Source organism: Tenrec ecaudatus, chromosome 10, assembly GCF_050624435.1.
Source record: "Tenrec ecaudatus isolate mTenEca1 chromosome 10, mTenEca1.hap1, whole genome shotgun sequence".
NCBI lineage: Eukaryota > Metazoa > Chordata > Mammalia > Afrosoricida > Tenrecidae > Tenrec > Tenrec ecaudatus.
The window spans coordinates 110,783,174-110,795,500 of record NC_134539.1 but is presented as its reverse complement, the minus strand read 5'-3'; the positions used below and the strand labels follow the sequence as shown (position 1 = coordinate 110,795,500).

The window sequence follows — 12,327 nt, the reverse complement described above, 5'->3', positions numbered from 1 at the left end:
TGCCGTGACCTCTCGGGCTACGTGTATCTGTTTGTGTCCCCACTTCTAGTTCTTTCTTAGTTTTCTAATTTTTTAATGTGAATTTGGTGGTGGTTCACATATCAATCATCATCATTTTTGCATTAAATAACTCATCAGCCCGCTCAGTAGCTTGCTTTCCCTGCTCCCTTTCTTCCCCATCACCCACATTCACACCTGTCTGCCCCCAGAGACTGCTTCTCCTACCCCACTGTCCCACCCGGGTAACCAGCAAAGTCTTTTTCTCTTGGTGTTTAAATTTTTTTTAATTTAAAAGTTGAATTTTTAAAATATCTGAAAGTGGTCTGGTCCAACATTTGTCCTTTTGTGATTGACTGACTTCACTCGGCGTGATGTTCTCTAAGTCTATCCACGTCGTGAGGGCTCCACAGGGCTCGTTAGTGAGGCAGAGTGCCCACTGTGTGTAGGGACCAACGTGGGCATGGAGGATGTGTCTGTCCTCAGGCTGTTGTGACCGGTGCTGCGTGCGGAGAGCACGTATCCGCTCGTCCGACGCTTCTTGTTTCTCTAGGGCAGGGGTCCTCAAACTTTTTAAACAGGGCCAGTTCACTGTCCCTCAGACCCGTTTAAAAAGATGAACAAATTCCTATGCACACTGCACATATCTTATTTTGAAGTAAAAAAACAAAACGGGGCAAAAACACCCAGCAGGCTGGATAAATGTCCTTGGCAGGCGGCATGTGGGCCGCGGGCAGTAGTTTGAGGGGGCCTGCTCCAGGGTGTGCACGAAGTAGCACAATTGTTGTGTCGTGGGGTGGCTCTATTTCCGTTGTCGGAGGCAGTGCCACCCCAGTGTGCACATGGCTGTGCAGTGTTTCAGTCTCACCAGCAGTGATGGGCTTCCTGTCTCCGCATCCCCTCCAGCAGGTGTTGCTTTCTGCTGTTTTGAACTTTGCCATCACTGCGTGGTGAGGTGCTGTCTCCTTGTCTCCGTGTGATTTCCGTCTTCAGGTGGCTGATGATCACGAGCATTTCTTCATGTTGTGTGGCTGTCTGCATGTCTCCTTGGTGCCATCCTCTGATGGCTCCTGGGTGGTTTGAGTAGAATTCCTCTGGCCCTAGACTTTGTTTGTTTTTTAATGACTAAATCAATGTCTTGTTTAGTTATAGGTTTGTTCAGTTTGTTTATTGCACCAGTCTATATTAGCTAAGGCAAGTAGTATGTTTCTAGAAATGTGTCCCTTTTTTCTAGGTTTTCAAATTTGTTGGAGTGCCTTACTGCCGATTTTTTTTGTTTCCTATATGTACATGTAGGAGAGGAATTACTGAATTATTTGGTAATTCTATGAACTTTTTCGGTTTCCTCATCTGCAAGTTTATTAAGAGAACGAAATGAGCTCATTTATGACTCGTAGGCGAAGCAGTGCATCTGCCAGGCACAGTGGCCTGCGCATGTTCAATTCAGACAGAGGTACGTTGGCGTTGGCCTGTTCAAGTCCCAGCCCAGTCCTCGCCTGTCCAGGCGCGAGAGAGCCCTCATCGACATCTGAGACAACGGCAGGGTGGCGTCAGTCTGACCCTCCCACCTGGCACTCAGAGGCCACTAGAAACAGCAACACTGGACGCACTGTCCACTCTCCATTGTTCTCCCTCACTCTTGGCTTCATTACGGTGACGCAGCTCCAGAATCACAAACCTGCTTGTCTTGTGTTCCTACTTCTCGTAACTTGCCCGGCAGAGACGTAGCTACAGGATTGAAGCAAGTCAGCCATTCCCACACAGGCGCCTCTTGTACACACGTCCTGACGCGCAGTGGGTACGAGACCTGCTGGACTGTGTACACGCCGAGCCGGTGGGGACCAGAGAAGCCCAGGCCCCCACCCATTTTTCTTGCTTCAGAAAATTGTTTTGTCACTGGTGCTGGTGCATGTCACCTGTCTGGTTGTTGTGGGCTTCTGTTCACAGGCACTGGAATGTCTAGGTACTTGTTTGTAAGCTGTTTGGGGATTTTAGCACACCAACCCAGGGCTGGGGGCCTCGCACGCTCCGCCCTGCCTGCGTCTCGGTGCCGAGGCTGCCGGCTGGACATGGACAGCGTCTGTCCATTTGGGCCTCTTCCTGGTGAGGTGGTGATGCTCTGAGAGAAGCAAACCTCCAGGGCACAAAGAGCACATGAGGAAACCACCCCGCAGAAGCAAAGCTGCGCGGTAGTAAGTGCGTTCACCCGAACCTTCCTGCCGCGCTCCCGCTGTTGGTTTCTTCCCCTTTCCCGATAGGCCAGCGGCCACTTTCCCTGTCTGCAGCCTCGCGTGCGACCTTGGGTAGAGCGTGCTTATGTCTCTGCACCTGGTCTGGTCGGTGACAGGAAGCTGGGCGGAGGCCTCCTGCTCGCTCTGACTCTGGGTGACGCCGGCCTGAAGCTTCTAGCAGGAAGACCTGGTGGCTGTAGCACCAGGGGAAGAGGAGGCTTTCCGCCCCGGAAAGATTTGCCGTCTGGGAAACCCACGGGGGCTCTTCCGCCATGCGTGGCAGCTGCGGGCTTCATGGGAGCCCCGCGTTGTGTTGCTAACAGCAAGGTCGGAGTTTGAAACCGGATGCTCCGAGGGAGAAAGGTGAGGCTTTCTCTTCCCATGAAGATGTCACCGCTCGGAAGCCGCAGGAGCAGCTCTGTGCCCCACAGGCTCACCGTGGCTTGGACTCAGCTCGAGGGCAGTGAGTGTTTTTGGAAAGCTCCTAACAGAGATTTCAGCTGACTTGAAGGAAACTGGAGGCCAATGCCGAGCGTCATCTGAGCTTCCCAGGGGCCCCAGGATCATCCACGAACAGTCTGATTCTTTCCAATGAGTCCGCTCAGGATGGAATTCTGCCTCCCCACAAGCTCTATTAAAAGAGCGTTTCCCTGCCAGAGACGTCGGGGCCTCAGGCACACCGACCTCCTTCTCCAAGCACGTTCCCTGGTTTGCGTTTGAGCAGACCGTCCAGCTCTGTGCTGCCCGGACTCAGCCGAACGCCTGCTCGGCCGGTCGTGCATTCCACTCTCTCCAGGGAGACCCCTGGGAAGTGGCACGACCACGAGTTGCCTGTGTGTGTGTGTCTCCCCGCTCTCTTTCCAGGGCCTTGAGCCACTTATGTCAAGAAGTGTGGTAGATACGTGGGACTCATGATAGGATTCAGTACTGCCACAGTACAAGCGATGTCCACTGCAGACCTGCTCCAGAGCACTCCCCCTCGTTCTCCACAGGCTGCAGGTCACTCATGTGCGCTCTTGGCCTGGCCAGGGCCCACATGAGTGCGACTCCTCTTCTGCACCCCGCCACCCCCCGGTCACCCACTCAGTCCAGCCGACCCTCTGATCTGCCTCTAGGGTTAGTCGAGGTCCTTCATCTTTCCCCGACCAGAATCTCAACGTGACCCTACAGAGATTAGATATCTCTCTCTCTCTCTCTCTCTCTCTCTCACACACGCACGCACGCATGCGCTCCTGCTCACATGCACCTTTAAAAACGCCTTATTGTACGTTCTTTCGAGTGCACATTCCAGTAGAGAGACTAGTACCATGACTCCATGTATCTGCTCTCCAGCTGCACTAATCCTGTTTCGCCCGTGCCCCCAGCCGCTTCCCAACCACAAGTTACCTTGAAGCAAATCTCACCTATCGGCTCATCATGCTTTCCTTTTCAAAACGCCCTAACTCCTCCCAGTTCACTTGGGAGAAAGATCTGTCGGTCCTCTGCTGGATTGTAGTTTTTGTTAGTTGGGCCCTTTGCTAACCAGTATTCAGTGACTTGTCTCCTGGTGTGTTGACGTGCTGCAGTCCTGTGTGTCACAGGGGCCGCTGGCACACCCAGAACAGGTGTGACTTTTAGCCCAGCTGCTCCTCTGATTCCCCAAGCAACGGACCTGCCCCGAGTTCCATGCCCCTGCAGCCCGCTACCTGCACATCAGCTGACAGGCAAATGCGATGCTCAGTCCAGGGACACGGCGACCAGGCAGGGCAGCAGCCAGCAGTGTAGGTGGGCGGGAGGCTGGCGGAAGAATGGGGCAGGGACGGGAAAGGCCCTGAGTTGCCCCTGGCTGTCAAGGATGAGACGGCCACGGTGGTTCTTATTGGGGATCGGCCACTGCAGGACAGCTGGGACAGAGTTCCCCACGGGGGCCTCCTCGTGGGGTGGCAGTGATGAAGTGGCAAAGACAATAATGTTGTGGCGGTAGGGGGGTCCCCACCACAGGAGGAGCTGTTTGAGAGGGTTGCAGCACGAAGAAGGTGGAAACCCAACTGCTCTGAAGGCTGCTCTGTCCTGTCTTTCCTTTCAGATGCAGTGGCAGAATGTGGAACATGTTGGTGACCAGAGCCCCTACGTCACCTCCGTCATACTTCACATTAAGCAGAATGTCCCCATCATCCGAGACAACCTCGCTTCCACGCGGAAGTACTTCACTCAGTTCTGCATTAAATTTGCAAAGTAAGTCCTGGCGGGTCCTCCTCAGTGGGTTATTTGTCATGTCACACGTGCCACCCAGCGTGCTCACCGTCCAGGTGTCCCCACCACCCATCACAAGAAGCGCAATCACACAACCGCATCTGCTTCTCGGAGGCATGCGTGGCGGCATCAGCAGCACGAGCAGCAGCCACAGAAGTGAGTCGGGGGACCTGCTGTGTTGAACGATGTGGCTGTGATCCCACCCATGGGCTTAGATCATTACAGTGATTTTTCAGTGATCTCATGTGTGCTTTATCCCTCCGACGAGCTCACACCAGCAGGAACATCAGTTTCTGCCTTTGAGCCCTCTCCCACAGTAGGGAGAGCTTTGGCTGCCAGGATTTATCCACGCAGGACATCTCTGAGTCTGGGGCAGGGTCTAGAGTTGGAAGTGCGAGCCAGGGAGCTGCATCACCAAGGTAGAGGTGTGGACAGGGAGCGGCAGATCTTCCCGCACGTGTGCGTGGGTGGTCACTGCTGGCTTTGGTTTTGAAGTAGGGACAGCCTTTGGTCCTTTGCCAATCAGCATCTGGCTGTAGCATGATTCCTCCTGAGACCCGGCAGTGTGGAGGGTCAGAGTCTCCTCTGACCAATGATCAAACCAGCCTTTTGGCAAACTGCTCAGGGAAGGGCTCTGGGAACGTCCGCTCAGTCCAAGCTACTGTATTTAGGTTGTTCTCATCCAAGTCCCAAATGGTGAGTCAGGACTCCAAGTTTCTGTCTTCTCCACATCTCTCAGTTGTATCTAATTAGGGCTTTCCTCTCCATCACAAATAAGTCCTGAAGGAGCTACAGCGTGGGGGTGGCGTGGAGCTGCGGGTTCCAGGTTGTCGAGAGCAGGTGGCTGGAGGCCTTAGTGCTCGCAGTGGGGCACCCACAGTGCTCATGAGGGTGTGTTTACAGCACCACTGATGTAGCACCCTGAGACCTTCCCCATGACCACGAGTAGAAACGCCATCCCTGCAAGTACTGACTGAGCTTCCCGAACGAGGCATGCGTTGACGTACCACGTGCCAGCCTCAGCCTCCCCTGTTCTGCGAGCCCTTTGATTGCACGGGGACTAGGATGCCCACCTCTCCCATCTGGGACAAGCCAACCTGGAGTCCAGAAAGGAGTTTTGTGTTTCAATCCGCTTGAAATTCCAGCCAGACATCTCAGAAGTGGGGCTCTGAGGAAACCCTTTCCCACCCCAGGACAGTAGCCACCACCACCTTGGTGGCCTGGAGACACCTTTGGCAGTTTCCCGCCCATCACACTGCTGGGACTTCTCCAAAGACCCATCCCTAGTCGGCCTTTCTTTCCCCACCCCACGCCCCGTCGCCTAGCACGCGGAGAGTGTCCAAGGGCCTAGCCAGCGCTCAGGGCAGCATGAAGTAAAGTGGGTTCCATTGTGTTTAATTGTGAATTCGACCCGTGGTCCCTGTTGGGACTGGTGCTGCTGTAGAAGACTGAAGAATCCCTTCCAAGTGATCCCTCGTTCTCATTTCCATCTCACCAGCGGGCCTGCCGTAGGTCTCTGTCTCTGGAGTGGAACGTTTCCCCCTCCTCGACTTCCTTTGCAGCCCCACTTACCGAATGCTACAGAGGTTTCCGTTTGCCCCAGCCGGTCTCGGAAGCCACAGAAACCTTTCCTGTGGAAACATCCAGATCCCTCGCATGGCTGAAACTATAGCACGAGCCCCCTCCACTGAGCTGACTTCATAGAGGGTGAGACCAACTTTCTACAGTGGATAGAAGGATACAACGGGAAGACACATACAAGCTTGATGCCAAGGGCTAGGTGCTAAGCTGGTACCTTAGTACCAGTACTAAAACAGTGTTAGTCACTGGGTAGCCATTCACCTGAGCCCCTGCAGTGACCTAGGTACAGAGGTAAGAGCTTTGCCTTGATAGGTGTGGTTCACACCTTCATCGGACTTATCGTCCGGTGGGTAGAAGCAGACATAAGCAAGTGACTATGATAAAGTGGATTAGCTGCTAGGGTAGAAGTCTGTGGGTTTTGTGTAGGGTGTGGTGGGGGCACAACGTAGAAGAAGGGTCAGGGCACCCGAAGATGCCAGAGGAGAGACTTCATTGAAGAAATGCCCTGAGAGGGACAGGCATTGATTGGTTGCGAGGCTGCAACCAAGGGTGTTCCAGGCAGACAGAGCAGTGTGGGCAGGGACGCAGAGGCATTCCATCGCTTGCTGAACGACAGGGTCTCTACCTGCTCAACAAGATTGGCACATGGGACGCCAGCACTTCAAACTGAGACTGAGAAGGAGAATCAAGATCAGGAAAGGCCCTCTGCAGCTACTCCAATCGAAGGAGGGACTTGGCCATGTTTGCATTTGCAATTGATCCCTTAGGCTGCAGATTGATTAGAAAGAATAAGGGTAAAGACAGACAGTGAGGGAACTCTGGAAAGAGACCCCGTGAGAGATGACAAAGGCAGTAGCAGTGGCGACAGAGCAGAGGGGCTGAATATGGGAGAAATTTGGGTGGGGGGTTGCTAACTGATTGGTCTCTGGGTTGAAGATGAGGGAGCTGTCTTGGGTTACTCCCCAGCTGACTGGGTCTTGGAGATGCTGGAGTTGAGGTACCTGTGGGTCATTCTAGTGACGTGCAATCGTTGGATTACAGTATAGGGAGATCCAGGAAGACGGGCGTCGCAGCCTGAAAGAGGACAGGGGTGCTGGCAACTTCTACTGGCGTGTACTGTCAGAAGGACGCACGAGCAGGCTGCCCTCCTCTGACCGGACGCAGGAAAGGAAAACCCAGCTCGTCAGCCCAAGGCTGATGCCTTCCTGAGGTTACGGTCAGACAGGTCTCTATTCTCCCACCTTTCTTGACCAATTCTGGCACCAACCGTGCCCTCCCACAGCACCCGACTTCTCAGCTAAGTGTGTAATTGATTTCCGGGCCCACAGACTCACAGAGCAACAGTGTCCAACAGCGATGGGCGTCAGTAGGGAGGCTAACGGTAAACCTGGGATCAGTGCTTGGTCAGGACAGCGTCTCCAAGCCATGCCGTCTCTGGATTTCCCATTCTTCTTTCTTTTACAAAATGTATTATTAATTAATACAATGTAGTAATGTTAATACATATATCATTCCATAGTGCAGTCACATCAAGCAGAATTGTACAATTGCTACCACAGTTTCCAGACATTCTTTTTCTCCCAGGACTCCTTAACATCGTCTCATCGCCTCCCTTTTCACTCTCACGTGCCCCCACTGTACCCCCACCCGCAGCCCGCCCCCAGAAACCCTTCTTCTACTTGCTGTCCCTATAGGTTCATCAATCCATGGGTTCACATACCGAAACACAGACAAGCACAGAACACAACTTCAAGAGGGTGAGCGCCAATGACATGACACCTCTGAGACACACCCCAGTGTGAACAAACAAAACACAGACACAGAAAGTGTTGACAACCGGACCAGGGCCAGCACGCTGAAGAAGTGACTCTCAAACGTGTCCCCTGCTCAGTCAGACTTATGCCTTAGGTCTTCTACACTCGCCTCTCCCATGCCCTCTGTGAAGTTCCCTGTCCTCCCTGCCCTCGAGTGTGGATAGAGGAGCTCACTGGAGGTCTCCTTCCTATGAGTTCCCATAAGTGAACACTGGGCCGTCCTTTTCCTGGTCATCCCTTTAGCACATGAGTATTGAGAGAGTTGTCTTCACGCACACTGATTTGGCCTTCCCTTGATTCCCTTAATTGATCCATGATGATTTCATTAACTGTGGATTCTGTGCATTGACTATGGATTCATTAACTTAGTATTACGGACTTCTATTTGCTGCTTTTGTATGGTTCCTAATTTTTCGTTTATTTTGTTAGCATGTTCTCATAGTGTTTTCCTGAATTCTTCTAAAGTTTGTTTTGTTTTTTCAGTTTTCCCTAATTTCATCTGTTGCTTTTTTTGATCTTTCTCTCACTTTGTGGGAAGAACCAAAATATCACTTTTTAAAAATCTCTTCTTGGGTTGTTCCTGTGCTGTCTCTTCCTCACAAAGGCTCTATCGGCTGGTTGCTCTCTCGTTTCTCCAGTGAACTGAACTGTCTGTTGTCTCCAAGGCCCTGTGGTGGATTTGTACTTCAGCGGTGATTGCACTGGGGGGTTCGTGGGGACCTATCACCTGGGCCCTTGTTGGTGTGGTGGAGGCGGTGACTGTGGTGCAGCTCGCTCTGCGTAGCACAGTGAGGTGGGCGTGGCTGGATTTGGCTGCTCTATCTACCAGTGCTCAAACAGTGCAGGAGCAGGCCGTGGCCCTCATCTAGGACTTGGGCTACAGAAGGGGCTTGTCCAGGTGCGCATGCTGGCTGTCACCAGCCACTGGCGTGTGTGTTTGGCCAGCCCTCTGTCTTGTGCAAAGCGAATGCTGCTTGCAAAACTTGGAGATGCCCGTGCTACATCGAGGCAGCTGACAACTCACGTGTCTCTTCTCGTGGCACTTTTGTTCTGCTCCTTCTGGTTGGTTTGAATCCACTTCACTGCCCTTTCTCCATTGCTCAGGGGTCCAGGAGGGTCCTTTATATCTGTTACGCTTGGTCTGTCATGGCTTGGCTGCAGAAAATTGGAACAGCGTGTCTGCCTTGCCCTCCCTCTCGTGTGAAGTCTCTGAAATGACTTTTCAATGTTTTCAATGTTGCTTCCCAACACAATTTTTAATGGAATAGTGAAACCCTTCCCTCCAATCCCATTGTGCCATCTCCATCTCAGGAGCAGCCGCAGAGCATGCGCTGCCTCGCTGAGACTAAGTAGAACTCACCAGTGTCGGTTAGAATGGGATCAGCTTTTCCCAACACCCTAAGCTATGTATCCTTGGGCCAAACTGGTCATCTGCAATGGATGTATCTAGGCAGCAACAGTACCTGTCTTTACTTAGAGAGGGAAAGCCTGGAAAACAAAGACACATTTATTCAGGTTTTTACAGGAGGGAGACGCGCCTGATCCATTGTTTCTTTGTTATCCACAGCTCCTTCATTCCCAAATTCATCACCCACCTCTTCAAGTGCAAGCCAATCAGCATGGTGGGAGCAGAACAAGTAAGTTGGCATAAGGCCTTTGCCTTATAGTTTTACTGGACATCAAGCCTATACCCTGGCTCATGTAAATCTACTCTGGAGAAATCCAAAGGCTAACACACCATTTGGGGACCATTTAATGACCTAGCTGCCTCTTGCCTACCTCAGTCATCTATTTAAGACGTTTTTGTTGGGCACTTGCTAACCACCAGGCAGGGTATGTGCCACCGTGAATAGGACAGAAAGCTGCCCCCTTCCTGGTGCTCACGTTTAATAGGGCAGACAGGTAACATACAGACTGGAAGATGGTTTCACTGAAATTGCGTAGCCTGCACGATGTAAAACGAGGCTCTGGGGAAATGCTGTCTGAGGCGTGAAGGGGATAGTGACTAGTCTGCAGTCAGACACAGAAGCCTTCTGGGAGACCTAAAGTCTGAAGAGGAGCTAGGGAGGAGCTCTGTGATCCCAGTGGGCTAGGCAGTGACTGCTAACCACAAGGTCGGTGGATCAAGCCCACCAGCCACTCTGTGGGGAAAAGATGGAGCTGTCTGCTCCCATAACGATTTACAGTCCCAGAAACTATAGTCGGCGCAATGAGTTGGAATCAAAGATCCCTTAAAAGTAGCCAACAACCTCCCTGGTGGCTTAGTGGTCACCTGCTGGGCTGCTCACATCACAGGAGTAGCCAACAAAAAGGGCTTAGCTTTTTTGGTGCTGACAAGTTCTGCTCACCTCCCCCAAGATACTTTCACTCGTCTGCTGTGCCTCAGAGGGTGTACCCTGAGCGCTGAGGAGTCGAGACGCATGGCCACAAAGCCGCACCTTCTCTCAGCCAACACCGGATCATCGGAGCCGCTTGCAGTCTCTGAAGGAGAACAAGCAATGACATTCGGCCTGTAGCGCTTTAAAAATACTGACGCCAGTGCAAAGTTTTCATTCGCTGATCCAGAATCGTTCTCCTATGTTCATTAACCTCGCTGGAGACTACTGTCACCAGTTAGTAAATCACGATCTGTCACTTTTCTTATTTGAAGTCACTCAAATGGTATTTTTAAGTGAGATAAAGATATGATTCTAGACATTTCTGTAAATCTTGCTCTTCCACCAAATTACCCTGACTTGGTGGAGGCTCTGCTTCCTCTCCCCAGCTCTGTGACCTGGACCCACACCGGCCCCTCTCCTGTGCTGACCCAAATCGTGCCTCAGTATAAATGGCATGTTAGTGTGCACTACAGCACCCCATGGCTCTCATGTAGAGCCCAAGCTGGGGATGGGACTCTGACATGCGGCCACTCGTTTTGTGATAGACGAGCCCTCCTGGGTTGTGAAAGGCAGTCCAGCTGGTCATTCAGAGCGTGAGACCGAGTCCGAGCTCTGCTGTGTAGCAGCTGTTCACCCTCAGACCAGTTACTGAAGTCCCCAGGCTGTGGTTTCCTGGGTGTAAAAGCGGTGACCATGACACCACCTCCCGGCGGAGCGTGTGCACAATGTCTGACACTGGTAAGTCGGTGTTGGCTCTCACACATTTGAAGCTGCCTGGGAGCAGGACAGGAGCTGGCTGCTTCTCTCCCCACCGCCCTGTTGTTCCTCAGGTCAGTGCTTGCTGCTGGCTAATTGGCTGACGAGCTGTGGCCAGAGCCCAGCGTGTTGGCTGGGGAGAAGCCCTGGCCTGACGATAGGGAGGGAGCGCTTCAGTGTTCTGAGTTTCTTGACCTTTGCATGCTGTCAGCATGGAACAGATTCTCTCCCCTGGAAACGGCACAGGATCGCCCCAACATGCCGCCTCCCGTTTTGCTGGGGCGTGTTTGCCGGGCCCCCATTCTATTCATCTCGCTGGGTGTGTTCTCTGCGTGTCTGGGAGAAGCTGTAGAGTTCTCCGTGACGTTGTTTCTGTCCCTAGACTTGCTGAAGCCTCTGGAACACGAGGCCCCCCAGTAGCTGATTCAGTGGCCAACAACCATGGTGTTTTCATTTTGTCACATGAATCCAGTAGCCTATCTAGTTTTCTCTTCCATCAAAGAATGTTAAAATAATCAACTCAGGCTCAAAGTCAGTGTTTTCAGAAAAATATCTACTTTTTCTACTTGGAATTGGGAAACCATATGCAAAAACTTGAGCTTTCCTTTATTGGGCCCTAGGCCAGCTCGCTTAGAGAGTCCGGCCCTGGGGCAGGGTCTGGGCGCAAGCCGCACGGCAGCATGGCCCTTGAAAGATGCCCACACGCAGTTCAGGTTAGCTGGGCCCGCGCTTGCCCTGAGGGCCTGGGCCCTGGAACGGAGGCAGTCGTGTGGCTGGAGGCCTGGTAGGCTCATAGCCTGACACAGATACTGCCTCACATCAGGGGCCACTTGTAATGCCAGCGGTTGCTGAAGCTCTGGAACTCAAAGCTGAAAGCCAGCCCAATCTCAGCCGCCTGGGCTGTGCCGGAAGGGGCTAGGTCAGACATTTAGGTTAGGCTACCATACTTGTGCCCGAACTGGGAAAGAAGGCATTGCCTGCTCTGTGTTCTTTCCTAATGACACATAAAGTGAGCTACTTACTTTGGGCCCCAGAGTCCTCTTGAGCACCTACATTGTAATGCTGCTTGACCAGCGGGAGGTGTCCAGAGACTTCTGGTGGACCGGCTAGGTCATTGATTAGTCCGACAACCCGGACATCTCTGACTGAACACACAGGAGGAAGGGGACGTATTGGCCTTCATTGACCACAGAGGCGCGAACCCAGCCCCGCCGCCATGCGGGTGCTCTGCCTCCTGTGTCCTCCCTGCTCTGGGCCCTGTTTCCCCGTGCTTCCAGCACCGGGCCTCAAGGAGTCCGCACGACACGTTTAAGCCCCTGACCAGTACTTTCTTTCTGT

The 12,327-nt window shown here is 52.7% G+C and overlaps 1 protein-coding gene across 1 annotated transcript in view; it reads left to right on the top strand.

Annotated features, from left to right (window-relative positions):
* VPS53 (VPS53 subunit of GARP complex) overlaps positions 1-12,327 on the top strand; it is a 132,526-nt gene that overhangs the window by 109,056 nt on the left and 11,143 nt on the right. The window contains exons 18-19 of the mRNA XM_075561244.1: positions 4,294-4,442; positions 9,423-9,492. Coding sequence (XP_075417359.1) covers positions 4,294-4,442; positions 9,423-9,492 — 219 coding nt within the window. The remainder of the gene's footprint in view (positions 1-4,293; positions 4,443-9,422; positions 9,493-12,327) is intronic.